This window comes from Oryctolagus cuniculus, chromosome 6 (assembly GCF_051225735.1).
Source record: "Oryctolagus cuniculus isolate XC-2025 breed Fujian yellow rabbit chromosome 6, ASM5122573v1, whole genome shotgun sequence".
Lineage (NCBI taxonomy): Eukaryota > Metazoa > Chordata > Mammalia > Lagomorpha > Leporidae > Oryctolagus > Oryctolagus cuniculus.
In genome coordinates, this window is record NC_142872.1 from 42708007 (window position 1) to 42725927 (window position 17921).

At 46.8% G+C, this 17921-nt stretch overlaps 1 protein-coding gene across 6 annotated transcripts; it reads left to right on the forward strand.

Moving 5' to 3' along the window:
• Positions 1–16331, forward strand: SAP30L (SAP30 like). 6 transcript variants are annotated; one of them, XR_007918998.3, is made up of 6 exons: positions 613–1480; positions 5761–5883; positions 8042–8140; positions 11264–11439; positions 12256–12378; positions 13152–16331. XR_007918998.3 is itself a non-coding variant. In XM_017341210.4 (5 exons), exons 1-4 carry the CDS (start codon positions 1262–1264, stop codon positions 11390–11392), a joined length of 570 nt encoding a protein of 189 aa, XP_017196699.4. In that variant the 5' UTR covers positions 613–1261; the 3' UTR covers positions 11393–11439; positions 12256–16331. The 6 variants fall into 6 exon arrangements, 4 of the variants coding, with proteins under 4 accessions (XP_017196699.4, XP_051700370.3, XP_089192267.1 ...); XR_016236395.1 differs by lacking the exons at positions 12256–12378; positions 13152–16331 and adding an exon at positions 7153–7196 and having other exon boundaries at positions 1–1480; positions 11264–11303; XM_017341210.4 differs by having other exon boundaries at positions 12256–16331.
• Positions 16332–17921: the final 1590 nt, after the last annotated feature.

The window sequence follows — 17921 nt, forward strand, 5'->3', positions numbered from 1 at the left end:
CCGTGCCGTCCCAGCCAATCTCCACAGTCTCACGTCTCCGGCACCCCCAAGATTCCGACAAGATCGCCCCCCTCATCTCCTTGGTATCTCTTTCCATGTATCTGTACGGGGCTGTCCCTCTGTCTTTCCCGCCATGACTGGCTTCTGTCCTGTTTCGTCCTCGCCTCCTCACCCCCACGTCGATCTGGGGGACTCTGGCCCCGGCCCTGTCGTTGTGCCCAGTAGGTTCCTCTCGTGACAGGACCGCTATCCCCTTTAGGTCTCCTCGCACACGCCCCTCCCCCAAGCCTGTCCCTCTGCGCCCCCGCCCGCGTCTGTACTTCTGTCGGCTTCCGAATACATTCCGCTGCTCTCGGAGTCTTGCCCTCCGTCCCTCCCGACCCTTGGTCATCATTCCTCCCTGGGGCTGGGCAATCTGCGCCCTAGTTCCCCTCCCTCGCCCGAGGAACTCTTCCCTCTTCCACTTTCTCTACTTTGAACCCATCCCAGCAGAGTCCAGGAAGTAGCCTGGCGCCGGAGACTGGCGGCAGTGGTGCCCAATGGAGCGCGCCAGCGGCGGCGACGACCCCGCCCTGAGAGCGAATGCGACCAATAGGCGTGCGGAGGCAGGACTTCCGCTGTCCCGAAGAGGGCGGGGGGGAGAGAACTGTTGTGGTGCGGCGCGTTGGGCGGGCGGCGGCCGGGCCGCCCAGGGGCTGCCGCGGGACTCGGGGAGCAGCCGAGAGGCTGCAGGGGTGGGGCGGGCCGGACGCGGCGCGGGGGGCCCGGGCGCCGCGGGTTCGAGGCCGGGCCCCGCGCGGGGAGGCCGCGCCACCAGGGGAGAGCTGCCCAGCAGCGAGTTTGCCCCGCTGCCCAAAGAAGGCGGGAGCCGGCAGGGGCCTTCGAAACCCCCTGGCAACCCCGGCCCGGAGTCCCTGGGGAGCGGCCGCTTCCTGGGACGCCCTCCCGGACGCCCGCGCCTCAGGGTAGCGGTTCTGAGCTCCCAGCAAGAGGGGCCTCCGGGTGACCCCCAGCGGGGCCCTGCGAGCCGCGGGAGTCGACCCCGGGGCCTCTGGCCAGGAGGAAGGGGGTTTCCGTAGACTCGGGGCCGAGAGCTGCAGGAGCAGGGCCTCTGGGACGCGGGGCAGGGCAGCCCTGGTCTGGAGACGGACTCTGGGACTCTCGGGTGCGGGGGTCTCGGCGACCTGCTCCGCAGGGAGCGCGGCCGCGGAGTGGCCTGCAGGGGGCCCTGCCCCCAGAGGGGCCGACGCGGGGCGGGGAGATGAACGGCTTCAGCACCGAGGAGGACAGCCGCGAAGGGCCCCCAGCCTCCGCCGCCAACGCCGCCGCTGCCGCCGCCGCCGCCCCGGGCTACGGCCAGAGCTGCTGCCTCATCGAGGACGGCGAGCGCTGCGTCCGGCCCGCGGGCAACGCCTCCTTCAGCAAGAGGGTGCAGAAGAGCATCTCGCAGAAGAAACTCAAGCTGGACATCGACAAGAGCGTGAGTCCGCGCCCTGCCGCTCGCTGTGTGCTGCCCCGGGCCGCGGCCGGGACGCCCGGGGCGCTCCCCACCGCCGGCCTCGCCACCCCTCATCTGCCAGCCCGAGGAGCTGGCCGCGGGATTTCGGAGGCCGCTGAAGCGCGGACCTGCCCTGGCTGTGATTCTGTTGAGATCCGGGAGGTTGGGGGCGGGGGGTGCGAGGACTCCTCCTGCCGGGGAAGATTGGACAGCAGTTTCTAGCTCGTTTTATTGGCTCAGATGTTCGAGCAGGAGGAGGTGGGTTAATTTTGTTGGCCCACGAAGGTGCAAGAATCGGGGAGGGGGTGATGAAGGGACCCGGCTGTTGGCCAACTTCTGGCTCCTTCTAAGAACGCTGCTGTTTCTTCAGACTGGGAGAGGTGGCAGCAGCGACTTCCCTGTCCCCCGCGGCCTCCTTTTCCGCAGAGGATCGCCTCTCAGGCTACGACTCTGGGAGTGGGTGTTTCCAGGATATGGCAGGAATAAGGCCACGACCAGGTCTTAGGAGATGGCACTGACAGTCAAGTCACTGGGAGTGGGCGGGGGAGGGGGCGAGGTGGGGAGATTCGGTTTCCTTGGGGTAGCGCCTTTAGGAATGCGGAGGTGGGAAATGGAGATTGAAATTTGAATAGGCTTGCCCTGCCTTGTGCCTAATTATAGGAAACTTTTCCTCTGTGATTTCACCACTTCTAGTTAACAATTCTAAAGCTGTGCCTATTGTCAACCAATTAAGAACTTTTTGGTTTGACATCTGTTGCTGCAAGCCTTAAGTGGCTGCGGCTGCTTCTTGTTTAGGAATTGGAAATGAGTTAAGGGGGTTTTAACATGCAGGTAGACTAGCTAAGAGCTTAGGTGGTTAATATCCGTTCTCTTTTGGGGCCAGAATTCCTCTACAGTTCAGGGAAATCAGAGACGGTTTGTTAAAATTAGAGGAAGCCCGTTTTTCCACTTCAGATTTTATTGTTGAAACTGAAACCCAGATACAGGAAGGGTTGGTGCCAAATACACAGAGCACCACAGAGGCTGGTTTGTATCTTCAATACATTATCTAGTTTACTTCCAAGCCCCATGTGCACTTCTTCAGTAAGTCTTTTTTTTTTTTTTTAAGATTTATTTATTTTATTTGAAATACGGAGTTAGAGGCAGAAACAGAGAAAGGGAGAGAGGTCTTCCATCTGCTGGTTCACAACCCAAATGGCCACAACGGCCAGAGTTGGGCTAATCCGAAGCCAAGAGCTTCTTCGATGTCTCCCACAGAGGTGCAGGGGCCTAAGCACCTGGGCCATCCTCCGCTGCTTTCCAAGGCTGCAGAAGAGAGCAGGATCAGAAGTGGAGCAGCCCGGACTCAACTAGTGCCCTTATGGGATGCCGGCACTGCAGGCAGAGGCTTTACCTGCTACGCCACTGTGCCAGCCGTTAAGTCTTTCATAAAAAGTCTTCCCTATCCTTTCTTCTAGGCCTTTCCCTCCCTCCCTCTAATATATTTAATGTTTGTCATTATAATGCATCTGCTGCTGGGGTGAGTTAATGGCTTTCTTATTACAAATCTGAATGAATGAAAGATACTCATTTTGGAGCAAAGGACTGACTAGACACCATGGTGGTGCCTGATTAGGTCAAGTGTCGGTGAAATGTTTAATTGTGGGACAGCAGTGAATTCATCCATTTGGAAATACTCCCTGTCTTCTCTATAGATGTTAGAAGCTTTTACCTAAGCAACTTATAATAATATTACCCAGTCCTTAAAAAAAAAAAAGAAAGAAAGAAATGCCTTCACACCTGATTTTGCTCCTGCAGCTAGGGCTCTGTTAAGCTATTGACCCCACTGGAAAAACCTGTGTTGATCATTGCACAGGCGCCCTCCAGGAGAGAGGCAAGCCTCAGCTTAGCGCTAGCCTTCCCAGAAGGTAATGCTTCGAAGGAACAGAGTTCTCAGGTGGAGTCACTACAATTGGTTTCAAGATGGTGTTGTGGAATCATTATTTCTGAAAGCGATTCTATTTCATTCTCACAGGCTTGGGCAGGAATTCAATTCCAAGTAAATGCTGTGTTATGAGAATTTTTCGCTGTTACTGAAAAGTGAAATGGGGGAAAACAACACTAGAGCCTTTGCTGCCATGCTCCTGCCTCCTTCTCACCCGGAAGGCCCCACCCTCAAAAGCTCTGAATTGTTCAAATCGGCATGTACTTGAAAATGGTTAAGGAGAAACAGACGAGTCTAGCAGAAAACCTTTGTAACAACATCAAAAATCTAACTCAGGCAGTTTGACTCATTTTATGTAGTTGTCAGCCATGTTCTGACATTCAGACTAAGTATACCTGAAAACATTTCTCCAATTGATGTATTTTTTTTTTCTTTTTTCTGGAGAAAAGTGGAACTGAGAATTAAATAAAGGAAAAGATGTAGCCTAGGAAAGTACATGTACACAGAGTTAGAATACTTTAGTGACCTTGGTCAGGTCCTTTCTGTTTACCCTTCTAGAAATTGAGATTGGGGCCAATGAGTTTGCATTGGTGATAGCTAAGTTCTCTTCCAGCTAGGATTCCATTATTCTAATGTTAAGACCTGATGTCTCCCAGCCAAAGCTTTAGGAAGTCACCTAATCTGCCTGTTGTTACACCACCATGCTTGTCACTCTGAATTTGAGTTGCGGCTTGGTCTCTAAACATTCACATGCCAGCCTAGCTAACGTGGAGGACCAGGTTCCTATCAGGAATTCAGGGTGTACTTACAGGAGAAAATCATGTCTAGTAGTACATGGGCACTAAAGAAACTGCATGGAAAGATGGCATTAAAACTTTATTTTGGTGTGAAAAGATTTGAAGCACATACATAGTTTTCTCATAACATATTTCCATGAACTTTTTGAAGTACCTTCATATATATATATATATATATATATATATATATATATAAAATGTATGAAGTGTAAATCGGCTAGGTCGGATTCTTTGGGATAATGGCTTGTGCCCTGTCGAAAAGATCCTTTGATGGAGTTGAATCTGGCAAAGCTATTCCATTTCATAACCATGAAAGTGGTGACCTTTCTTCATGTGGCCTATGGAGATTGCCTTATGGATGCTTTTATAGAGTACCTGCTGTCTACTAAACACCACCACGATGTAAACTTAAAAAACTGTTTATAGCTCACTAATCTAACCACACAGAATTGGTAATTCATCTGACTAAATGAAGTTTTCATTATTTTCTTTACAAAAAGGACTGACTTAATTGATGCTGATTTCCTGTCAGCTTACTTTTATCTTTAAGGATTTAAGGAATAGACTTAAATTCCTAAATCTCTCCAGAACATTTGTGTAGCAGCTGTTTCAACATCAACAACCCCTAGTCATTTATAAAGGCATTAGGTTTCTTAAGGCTTTGGAATGGTTCCTCCGCCAACCCTGGTACTTATATCTTTAAATAAAAACATAGTACGTATATACATATTCTTCACATCTTAGCTGATGTTACCACCTCATTGCCAGAATATCTGCAGCATGTATTAGGAAATAAGCAGTAAGATCCAGCTTCTTTTATGTTGTCCTACTTTGTGAGAATTTCCACATTTTTCTCTCTCCTGGTAGATCATATGTGAGGTAATACAAGAATTAGACTGATACATGAAAAAAAATTTTAGTGATACATGCTAATAAAGAATTTTAAGGAACTATCCTGCAATAGTAACTATCTCAGTGTTAAAATAGGGTGTCCCATGGACTGTTACCACAGCCCATCTTGCCTGCTTCCCTTCTCCCAGGACAGCATGTTCCAGCCCCATTGTAAAGTCATGACTTTTATAGACCTGGAAATGTCACATCACTCCTTGCTTCAAAAACCTTGAGGGAGTCTGTCTTATCTAAAGGAATATCTAAACTGTTCTTGAGCCCCTACACAGACAGTCACTACCACCCAATTGATGCTGTGTGCCCTGGGCCTCCTCGTTCACCCCTTTGTCATCATAACTGGATGATGACTTCTGAGTCTTGATTCTCCTTCCCCTCTGCCTGCAGAGCCGGGAGCCTCCACACCGATTGACCAGGGATCTTTTCCTTTGCTCAGTGTCTTTACAGTTCAATGGTGACTTGGTTTCTCCATGTGTGTTCTAGTTTTCCAGTTCAGTGGTGAGCTTCCGGAAGTATAGCCCACTCCTCTGTCTCTCTCCAATGCCCCACAAAGAAAAACAGCCCCATCATTTGATAGATGCCTGTTACGGTTTCTATGGAATTGGCAACCCTGACTTTAATTTCCTCCCTATTAGGTAAGGCACCTGTATATCTGTGATTTCCACAAAAATTTCATCCAGAGTGTCCGAAATAAAAGGAAGAGGAAGACAAGTGACGATGGTGGAGATTCTCCTGAACATGACACTGACATTCCTGAGGTAAAGGCCAAAACATAGCAGCTCGAGAAAGCTGGAGGAATGAATTCTAATGTGATACTTATCCCTGGCCTGCGTTTGTGCTAAGAAGTAATTTTAGTTCCCTTTGTTCTCCAGTGGTTTATTTGGAAAGCAAACCGTAGAGTCATAATATTAAATCTGAGAACGTAAAAGCATGGAAATCCAGCGGTCTGACTGTCCCGTCGTCTTACAGGTTCAGAGACTGCAGGTCACATCCGCGATTAGAGTTGGGAAGCTCTGCTCTAGTGTCCTTTCCAGGAGACCATACTTCTTTCTTCAAGAAGGCCCTCACAAGATGCTTAAATGCAACCACCATGTCAACATATTTAACATATCTTATTTTTGCCTTTAGAGACTGAGTGTGTAGGATTTGGTGATATCTATTCCTTGGTTTTGTGGTCTGTGAGATGAAGGTGTAAATTCGTCAGTTCTTACCAGCTCTTATTTTCTGTCACTCTCTAATTCCATGACTCCTGGTACAGGCTGGTTCCCAAGGATCTGTTCCATAGTCAGTTATCCTGCTCCAGAGTTTCTCAGCTCTGGCACTTATGACGTGTGGGACCAGATAATTCTTATTCTGGGGGACTGTCCTATACATTGTAGGATGTATAGTGGGATCCCTGGATTCTACCCACTAGATGCCAGTCATACCATACCTTGAGCCATGACAATCAAAATAGTTTTCCAGACATTGCTAAATGCCTTTCAGGGGATACAGTGGTCCTGTGTTGAAAGCCACTGCACTAGATCATGAGACCTGGGCTTCTCAAACCATGATGCCTTCAAGGTGCCAGTGTCTGTTACATGAGGCTCCAGGAAAGGATATTGGATTTTCTTTGTTTCTAAATTGTTTTCACATAAGACTCAGCAAAAGAAGAACCGTTTATAGTGTACATTGAATATTTGATGCATGAATATTTCATAAGGCAACTGCCTGTTAGCGCTCAGAGTGAAAATGACTGTGTAGGAATAGAAAGAGTAGGCGGGCCTTTGTCTGCAGATGTGGAGGAAACCTTTGAAAATTCCGGCACTTGCCCCTGCCCCTGCCCCTGCCCCTGCCCCTCCCTGGGTCCCCTTTTCCAGCGTTAGTTTACGGCACCATTCTGTTGCGTTTAGTATTATTATTTTTAAAGAAATGGATGTGTTCAATTTCTAACTGCTTTTCACACACACAGAAAAAGGTTTAAGGAATGTTTTGAAAAGAATGAAGGACTTTTGTCCGTCATATTGATCGTTCATTTTGTTTTTAAGTGCTCTCCACCTGCCTGAAGCAAGAACATCCCTTTTAGAGGCAGGTAAAGGCAGCCCAGCTTGATGGGCCTTCGATATTTCATGACTGTGTAGCTTTCTTTTCTTGCTGTGTTAGGGAAAAAATATGGTGGGTGGTCCCTTGCCCTCTGTTTTCCAGTCAGCGACCGCGACCCTGACTTGCCAGTTTGTACGTTCACTGCAGTAGCTTTTGCACCTTCTCTTGGAGGGTCATTAAGAATTCTGATACCTCACAGCTAGGCGAGAACTAATGGAAGACAACTACTAGAGTGCCTCCCACTGTCCTTTTTGACCCACTGGCAGGTCTTGCCCCTAAAGCCCTCTGGTTCGTGCCTTTGCTCTCCATCCTTGGTGTCCCCCTCTCGCATCACCATCCAAAACTGCCTCATCATCTCACTGTGGCTCCCTAGCTTCCAATCAGTCTTCCCTGTGAATGAATCTCCACCAGATCATCTTCCTGAAACCTCTCCTTCCACTGCCTTTGGGAGCTCTTGCTTTTCAAGGCCTGCTACCAGCCAGTCTCTGTTTAACTCACTGTGATTGCCAGTGACCCGTAGCCCATCTGTTCACTTCCTGGCTTTCTGTACACGTGATCTCCCTCCTTCCCTACTCTTCCTCGCTGTCCTTCTAGAGCTCACCCCTCCTTAGCTTAAGCTTCTCCTCCACTGCCCTTCCTGGATCACCCCACCCGGCCAGAACTCTCTCCACTGTTACTTTTGTCTTCCCAGCCAGTTACTGGTCCTCAGTGGACCATTTCTAAGACTTCCTTTGTAGCGTCCTGCCCCCATCCTTAGTGCAAGGCATGTATTGGGTTCTCAGTGACCCCTGGGTGGTCATGTGATAGTTAACATGTTGCTGCTCTCTTCTCTAGGTTGATCTGTTCCAGCTGCAGGTGAACACTCTGCGACGTTATAAGCGACACTACAAGCTGCAGACCAGACCAGGCTTCAATAAGGCCCAGTTAGCAGAAGTAGGTGACAAAATTACCCCCTAAAAAGAAAGCCAGCACTGCTGTTCTAATGGTCACACTAATTCTCTTTTACTTCAGTGTGTATGTCTTCATTATGTTTTCCATAGCTCTAGAAACAACTTTCTATTCCCTCTGGTGCATATACTAGAACTTCAAAATTTTAGACTTAAGGCCTGATTTCGGGCCAGTGCCACGGCTCACTTGGCTAATCCTCCGCCTGCGGCGCCTGCACCCCAGGTTCTAGTCCCGGTTGGGGTGCCAGATTCTGTCCCAGTTGCTCCTCTTCCAGTCCAGCTCTCTGCTGTGGCCCGGGAAGGCAGTGGAGGATGGCCCAAGTGCTTGGGTCCCTGCACCCACATGGGAGACCAGGAGGAAGCCCCTGGCTCCTGGCTTGGGATCGGCACAGCGCCCCAGCCGTAGCAACCATCTGGGGGGGTGAACCAACGGAAAGAAAGACCTTTCTCTCTGTCTCTCTCTCTCTCACTAACTCTGCCTGTCAAAAAAAAAAAAAAAAAAAGTAAAAAAAAGCCCAATTTCTAAAAAAGAAAGCATGACACAGGGAGAGGAATAGAGTTGCTTAAAATCACATAGCAGGGTTAGGCATTTGACCCAGCAATTAAGTTGCTGCTTAGGCTACCCACATGCCACATTGGAGCCCTTGAGTGTCAGTCCTGGCTGTGCATCTAATCCAGTTTCCTGCTAATAAACATCCTAGGAGGCAACAGGTGATATCTGAAGCATTGGGTTCCTGCCACCATTGTGGGGGACCTGAATGGAGTCCTGGATTCCACCTGGTTCAGCCCTTGCTATTACAGACATTTGGGGAGTGAACTAGCAGATGGAATTCTTCAATCTCAAAATCAGTCTAATACAAATAATGTTCTACTGGACCTTTTGATTATCATTTGATGCAGAAACAGTTCCCATCCTCTGGTTCACTCCTCAGATACCCACAACAGCCAGATCTGGGCCAGATCCAGAAGCCGAGAACTCAGTCCAGGTCTCTCATGGGATCGGCAGTAACCCTGCTTTGTGAGCCGTCTCTTGCTGTCCCCCAGCGTCTGCATTAGCAGGAAGCTAAGAGCCATAAATCGAACCCAGGGTGTAATACAGGGTGGGACTTTTTTTTTAAGATTTATTGTTTGTACAGTCAGAGTTACAGAAAGAGAGATTGGGCAGGGTTGGGCCAAAGCCAGGAGCTTCATCCGAGTCTGCCATGTGGTTGGCAGGTGCCCAAACACTTGGGCGTATTCCACTGCTTTTCCCAGGCCATTAGCAGGGAGCTGGATTGTTAAGTGGAGCAGCTGGGACTCAAACTGGTGCCCATATGGGATGCCAGTGACCCAACCCAATACATCACAATGCTTGCCCCTGATGTAGGCATCTTAACTGCTAAGCCAGATGCTCTATTGGACTTTTTTCTTTTTTTTGTTATTCATTTTTATTTATTCGAAAGAGTTTTTTTTTTAAAGATTTATTTATTTGAAAGTCAGAGTTACACAGAGAGGCAGAGAGAGAAAGGTCTTCCGTCTGTTGGTTCACTCCCCAGTTGGCCACAGTGGCCAGAGCTGTGCTGATCTGAAGACAGGAGCTCCTTCTGGGTCTCCCACGTGGGTGCCCAAGGACTTGGACCATCTTCCACTGCTTTTTTTTTTTTTTTCTCTGCTTAGCAGAGAACTGGATTGGAAGTGGAGCAGCTGGGACGCAAACCAGCACTATATGGGATGCCGGCACCGCAGGTGGAGGCTTTACCTGCTATACCACAGTGCCGGCCCCGAGAGAGATCTTAAGACTGCTGACTTACTGTCCAAATGCCTGCAACAGCCAAGGATGAGCCAGGTTGAAACCAGGAGCCTCAAACTCTATCTGAATCTCCCATTTGAGTAGCAGGGACCCAAGCACTGCTCAGATACATGGCAGGCAAGATGAGGTGAGGCAAGAGTAGACCTGTGTTCTCAAAACTTAGCTAATAAAGCCCAGCATCAGGACTATAGTAAATGATGACTTTTCCTTCAAATCTATTGTGTCTTTTAGAGAAGGTTATAGGGGCCGGTGCTGTGGTGCAGCAGATTAAAGCCCTAGTCTGCAGGGCCGGCATCCCATATGAGTGCTGGTTCAAGTCCTGGCTGCTCCACTTTCAATCCAGCTCTCTGCTATGGCCTGGGAAAGCAGTAGAAGATGGCCCAGATCCTTGGGCTCCTGTACCTGTGTGGGAGACCCAGAGGAACCTCCTGGCTTCAGATCGGCACAGCTCCGGCCGTTGGAGCCATCTGGGGAGTGAACCAGTGGATTGAAGACCTTTCTCTATCTCTCTCTTTGCCTCTCTATAACTCTACCTTTCAAATAAATAAATAAATAATTGTGGTTTTTTTTTTTTTTTTTTAAAGAGAAAGTTAAGTACTTAGGAGAGAGATTCTTGGGTTCAAACACGAGTTCAGTTGAATATTCATCTGACACAATTTCTATTTTTTTAAAGATATAATTTATTTGAAAGGCAGAGTTATACAGAAAATGAGAAATAAAGAGACAGATCTTCCATCTGCTGGCTCACTCACCAATTGGCTACAACAGCCAAGGCTGTCCAGGCAGGAGCCAGGAGCTTCTTCCTGGTCTCCTACATGGGTGTAGGAGCCCAAGGACTTGGGCCATTGTCTGTTGCTTTCGGATGCACATTAGCAGGGAGCTGGATCAGAACTGGAGAAGCCAGGACTTGAACCAGTACCCATATACGATGCTGGCATTGCAGGCCACGGCTTAACCTGTTATGCCACAATGCCAGCCCCCTAACACAACTTTTTATAAAATATGTTTCCACCCATGCCAGGGCCTGACAGGTTTGGTAGCAGCTGACTAAGCAGAGCAGTTGGTCTCTTCATGGAATGTAATGATCATGATGGATGATTGGCTGCCACTAAAATAGAACTGTACCTTGGTAGGTTAAAGTTCTACTTCTGGAATTCTGGAAAACAAGTCACCATTGTACATTGTTACAAGAACTTCTGCAGTAGCTGTAATTTCCACCACAGCACTGCAAGCGAGTCCTTGTCCCCTCTTTTGCACAGTTTTGAATTTGTCACCCTGAATTGTACAGGTTTAAGGGATTTTGGTTTCTCTTCCACATAGACTGTCAGCCGACACTTCAGGAACATACCTGTGAATGAAAAAGAGACCCTCGCCTACTTCATCTACATGGTGAAGAGTAACAAGAGTAGACTGGACCAGAAATCAGAGGGCAGCAAGCAGCTTGAGTGAAGACAAAGCTCATCTTAAAGGAACAAAGCATAATGCCTAATGCACAGGTGATATCTGCTACATTTAAAGACTGTTCAGTTTTACTGTAAATAAAAGTTTGAATGATGATACTGTAAATCTTTTTGGTCAAGAGGATTATATTCTCATGACTCAGCATGTGTATAGACAGACTTTTAAGATAACTACTGGACTGAAACAAACAGGATCATAAAAAGAATTAAAGGAAAACTATGTATTGCAGAATTCAATAAAGTGTTAAGTCTATTCTGCTGAAAAATGTGGGATAAGAAATAGTTTGGTAGTCACCTTGCAATACCAGGCTGCCACCTTTGGGACATAGCCCTGGAATAAGGATAGGGTATAGCTGATGGACTTGCACACTGACCACTGGGTATGTAGATGGCCTGCTTTGTTGCGGATTTTTTTGTCATTATCAATTTGACATTGGTCTCTTCACTTGCCCTTGTCCACAGGGGGCATTGAGTTGTCTAAGCTGTCAAAGCAGTGCCAGCCCTGTAACATCTGCTTCCTTGCTCTTGTAACAGAGACCTGTGCTACTTTTGTTGTTCAGCACTTAACTGCTAAAGTATGGAGGGACTCCTGATGCAAGGACAAGGAAGTTTGAGATCAAAAGAGTATTTCAGGGCAGTTGCATGCCCCGGTTTGTCAAGGCTTCAGAAACACTGAGAAATGTTTCTCACAGGAGACGTGGTACTTTGCACACCCCTCTGTGCTTCACTTTTGGGATGAAGTTATTAAGACTTGAGCCAAGATCCTGGGCAATAAATGCTTTGACAAACTGAGCAATTTTGGTTTGGGGCTAATGTTTTCAGAAGTATTAATCCTCAGTTCATGACCACCAGGAAAGCTGCCAAGGACCATATGACTCCTGCTCAGAAGCTCAGCTGTTGGGTAGAAAGTACGGCTGTCCTTAAGTCCCTGGGCTCTGTCTGGTAGACAGCACATCATGAATTTGAGCAACCAAGGTTAGTGCTATCTGATGCTCATTTTTGTGAGCAATTTGCTTCCCTGTTAGGGAGAAAGATTGCTTAAAATAATTTTTAAAGTATTAATAATGGCCTGATTTTTGTTTTTGTCAGTAAGTCATTCTTCTAGCTAATTTTATCAGAACCAAAGTATCCTGGGAAAACAAAGCTTTATATCCAAAAATATGCTTTTGCAAAATTCTCTATATGATCATTGTGTTGGGGGTAGAAGGCTGAGAGAAAAAAATTTGGATTCTAGTATCTGACCAATCTTGATACATATGATGACATATGATGGTCAAAGGTGTCATTTTGCTTCTCAGTTTCAATTCTTAGTTGTTTTTTAAGCCTTAAATAATAAAAGGAGCAATGCACAGCCTGGCTGGCAGAGTTTCCATGTCTCATAAATGGCTTAATCTGAGCACCATAGGCAAGAAGTCAAAACAAAACCCCAACTGAGCAGGGTGGCAGTGTCTGAAGATTTCAGTTCTGTGAGCAGAGTACCATGCTCTCTGTGGAATGGGGACAGAGCCACCCCTGTCACTAACATGCAGTGTGTTTCATTGCAGCAACGCTGTCACCAGTGTTCAAAGTGCATGTCTGGCAGATTGCAGCCTTTTTTACATGTGTGTAAATGAATGTACATAGACATTGCTCTGAACTCTGAAGGGATCCTGTTTTGATACACTTGGCTGTGTCTGGCATGTCAAGGTACTCTTGAGTATTCTCATTCAGATCCAGTGTATATTTAGTGATTGTCTCCTTACTTACAGCTGAAGGATATTGATAGAGACATCAAGAAGCCTCATCGGGGGCTGGAGTTTGGCAGATGGAGCCTGCAGGTTAAGGCATCGTTAATGTTCTCTCTGGAAATGTTTCTTTTTGAGGAAGAAAGTATATTTTTCTGATATTTAAACCAAAATTGTGAGTATGTAGTCATGTCACAGCTCCTTTAACAGCAAATCTGTTTTCCCAGTGGAGAGAAACAGCAGTGCATTCTCGTCCAAGAAGATGTGGTATCAGGATTCACATGTTGAAATGTGTATGTAAGACTGCTTTTATTCCAAACGGAAGCCTGGGCGACTTGTGACCTTCAGCCAGAGGCTGTGCGCACTTGAGTCTCATGTTGTCTTGAAAAGTGCTTTTGGAAACTGGAAGTTGTAGGCATCTTCAACCTTCTAAAAACAGGTCAATTGAGAGAAAAGACAAAGCTATTTGAACTTAACGTTTATTCATGTCCAAAAGTCTGTTCTTTCATGAAACCACTAAACCACTTGCCTTAGCCTCTTCCGCAGTTTCTGACAGCTTCATCTGTGGGCAGAAGACTTCTGCCTATGAGCAACAGCCAGGCCCTCCAAAACAACAGAATCTGGCTGTAGAGAGCAGTGGGGTTGGGGAAAGCAGTGTTCGCCTTGGCTGCCTGCATTCTTATACCACCAGTCAGACTCGTGCGCTTCTCTCCACCTGTGATGTTGCAGCATTACCTTCTTTCCTCTTGGTGCTCCTGGGCAAAACTGGAATTTGAAATCCAGAACTGGCATTGTCTTAACAAGTATGGGCCCTGCCTCTCAATTCCAGCGTGGCATGGTTCTTTGATGTGCCCTGAAGGTCATCACAAGGAAACATCAATGTCCTGCCATTCATGTTGTTTCACTTTGTTTTTAAAAAACAAATGGACAAATTTCTTATTTGAAGAACAAACTCTTAGATTGGCGAAAACATGTAATAATGATCAAAGCTGAATCTCATGAAAGATTGAAAAACCAAAGGATTCAAGACCAGTGTTGTAAACTGAAGAGGAATTTCACTTATGTGTTACAGCTGCTGAGTTATTAGATGTTCCTCTTGTAGCTAAATAGTTACTATGAGCCTCTTGAACAGATACTAATGTTTGCAGCTGGAATGTTGAATCTAACCTTGGCATTTGCGCTATTTATTTTGTGGGAACTTTTTGTTGGTGTCCTGCAGAACATCTGCCTGGTGGGAGGATGGGGATGGGAACTTACTCTCAGGGCCTTGCTTGTTGAGTAGGCTGTCCTGGGTGTGGGTCCAAGGGGAATTGGTCCATGGAAATCACCTGAAGACTGTCATTACAAGGATAAGACACCAAAATTGTGGAAAGACCTTAAATTGCCTGGCCTAGTCTCCCCATAGGTGCTGACATTCTGCTTACAACCATCCCAACAAGGGGTTGAGCAGTCTGGACTTAAACACCTCTGAGGACAGAGAACTCACTACCTCCTGGGGGAACTTGTTCTATCCTTGTAAACCTCTGGCTTTTCTGTGTTCTCTGTCATTTCCATCGGCCCCATGGGACCCATGTGGAACAAGTTATTCATCTTGGCAAAGTCCCTAATTGCACTATCCAAGGGCATAGTGTGTTTTTGAATGGAGCAACTAGGACATAGACACTCATGTCCTAACTGTCCTTTGCCCTGTGTCCACTTAGTTCCTTGTTGGAGAATGTGGAGGAAACCCCATCAGCCTGGTTATTCTCCTTTGTTCTTGCCAAAGTGGTGGCATGTGGCAGGAAGTAGAGGGGATGTTAACAGCTTGCTTTAAAAAAACAAAACAAAAAAATCACCTAAGACAGATGAGGCCTTATTTGTGTGCTTGCCCCACAAAAACTAATGCTCACCACATTGCTTAGGCAAAACCTGACCTAGGACATTGTAAAATAATGTCATTGCTTCCCATGGAGTTTAAAGATTCCATGGTTGCCAACAGTGTGTTCCTTGTGATTCCCATAGCAACTTCATACACTGTTTTCACTGAGAAGACAAAGGCTAAGAACATGGGGGTGGGGAGTCATGATTCCGTATCAGAGAAGTGCCATACTGAAAGTCTTGTAAAGTTGAATTGTCCAATAAATTTTTAAAAATAAAGCTGAAATTCAATACAAGATTTGCTTGAGTTTACATGGCATTATCAGACTAACCTGTAGTCCTTGTGACCTGTCCAGCATTCTGCTCACTTTCTGACTCATGGAAAGATCAGTTCAGTTGAAAAAGTAAGCTGTCCTCAGATTCTAGAGAATCTGTAACTGAGCAGAAGTTGCCAAGGCCACCCTGGCTCTCAGGGACTATGAACTGACCTGCAGAACTTAAGGGCAAGTGAAATGATTGGACCAGCTGAGTTTTGCAAAACTAGTAAAAAGGGAAAACAGATCTATCCTATAATAGAAGACCCGGGATCAGAAGTTCTAGTGGAAGGTGTCTTGTTGTCATAGAATCTTAATTCTCATGAAATGGGCTTGGGGTGTGATGGGTCAAACTTCCACCTCCCAGGCAGTCCTTGGAGAGTGTCTGATTCAGCTGGCCCTGGCCCTGGCCCTGGCCCTCCTGCTGAGCTAGGCAGTTCAATAACAGGTGAACTCAAGATCATGCCCTGGGAAGCATGGTGCTTTAGGGTGCTGCCTATTCCTTTCATTATTATAGACTGTTCCCACATTTATTGTTAGGAAGGATAAAGTAGATTGCTGTTAGTGGTAGAATCCTGCCTGAGGCAAAGTGGGACCTCTTGAGGCAGAAATGTCTGCACTCAGTTGTTGCATCAAGCTTGTGTCTTGTCACAGAAACCCTTCAGTTGCTTTCATCTGCTGAATACATTTGCCAGCAACACAGGGTTGCACAGGATCCCTGTTCAACATCACTGTCGTCCTATGCTCATCAGAGTATTTTGGGGTATGGATCTTTCCTTTCTCCATTTTGTAACTGCCTTATTGAAAAGTAAGTGCCCTTCCATTCCAGGCCTCCTCATATTGTACTTGTTTCCTGCCAAATTTGGGCGATCGTTTGTGTTTTAATTTTATAATATATGGCTCTGTACTGTTTGAAAGGCTCTCAATTCTATGAGGTCTTTAGTATGTATGTGACTTTTCATGTTGCAGTATCACAGAGATGAGATGGCCCGACTTTTCGCTCTTAATAAATGATCTGAATGAGTAAGAGACACTCTGTGTCCTTTGAATTTCTACTCAGAATTGAGGTGCTTTCACTTCCACATTTGGGCCTTTGTGTATTACAGTGATTGATGTCCGCAGTCTTTGCTTCCAGCACCTACATTTCCCCCTCACCCCTAGAGCACACACAGTTTGTTCAGATCACAGGTGGTTGTACCCACATTCTGGTCTCCCTCTCCCAGTTACTTTCCTAGAAAGAGGCTGGCCAGGCCCAAACAGCTTGAATCTGAAGCTTGACTTCTGTGTCACATATGAGATATCAAGGGCAACAGAGTTTACTCTCTGGGTCTTCCCCTGTCTGTCCATGATGTGAGAGTCTTGAGCCAAGTAAAAGGATTGCAAATTAAAATGCCTGCAAGGGGCATCTACACCTTGGCAAACACATCCCTTCACAGGCAGCCACTGTTCATCTCCTACGGATTGTTGCCATGTGTGATAAAGTTTTGTAATTTAACTACAGGAACTGGAAGCCCAGACATTTATGTAAATGTCCCCCAAACTCAATTTTAATGGCATATAGGCTGTAGCCATTTAAAGTTGCTGTATTACCTAAGCACTTGGAAGAAATGCAGAATGTCTCTTCCTTCCTCTGCCAGCCATGCCCTGAAGAAGAGGCTGCATTGTTAACAAGGACCCAGGGAAACAGTCCCTTGCACACTGTGGTTTGAGAAGTCTGGACTGTTGACTGAGCTTTTCTGATGAGGTCCAGGGCCTTGTGGAATGAATCCCTTTGCCCAGCCTCAAACCCAGGACTCGCTTCAAATTCCTCGTTAGTGCTGTTTGACTAGACCTCTGTCCTCAGCAGAGGGAAAAGAAATGGAATGGTTTTCTTTATTGTACTAGTTAAATAGAAGTAATGTATCCTAGCTCTTAAGTTTTAAACCACAAATTTTAAAAGTCCAGATCCTCTCACAGTCTTCATCATCTTCTAATTCCACTTCCCTGTGAACGTCATGGAGAGTGATGCCCCATGAGGTGTTAACGGGGACATGGTGGGTGGGGAGTTCTGGCTCTTGCCAGGAGCCCCCAGGATCAGGTGGATTGTTGCTAAAGGGCTCCGTTGTTTACAGGACCCCAGAGTTGATCTTCTGACAGCAAAGGAAATTCCAGTTTTCCTACCATGTGGTCTCCATTTGAGGCTTAGCGTAAGTAGTTGTTTCTACTCCTCTGCTTCCCTCCGTACTTCATATTCAACCACTGAGGCTGCCTGCTGTCTTCTGTCCCCTCACACACTGAACTGCAACAAGGTGCTTTGTTCCCAAGCTTTTCCCAAACTGACTGACTGCCTGCTGTACACCCTGGGAGGCAGTACTTGGGTCTCTGCCACCCTATGTAGTAGACCTACATCAAGCTCCCAGCTCTGGCTTCAGCTCTGCCAAGCCCAAGCCATTGCAGATATTTGGGGAGTGAGCCAGTAGATGCAGATGCGAGCCCTCATTTTCCATTAGTCTCTATCCTTTCTACTTTTCAAATAATTTTAAATTAGAATAAATTTCCCAGGCCATTGTGGCACAGCAGGTTACTGCTTGCTATGCCAGCATCCCATATCAAAGCACCAGTTTATGTCCCAGTTACTTTGCTT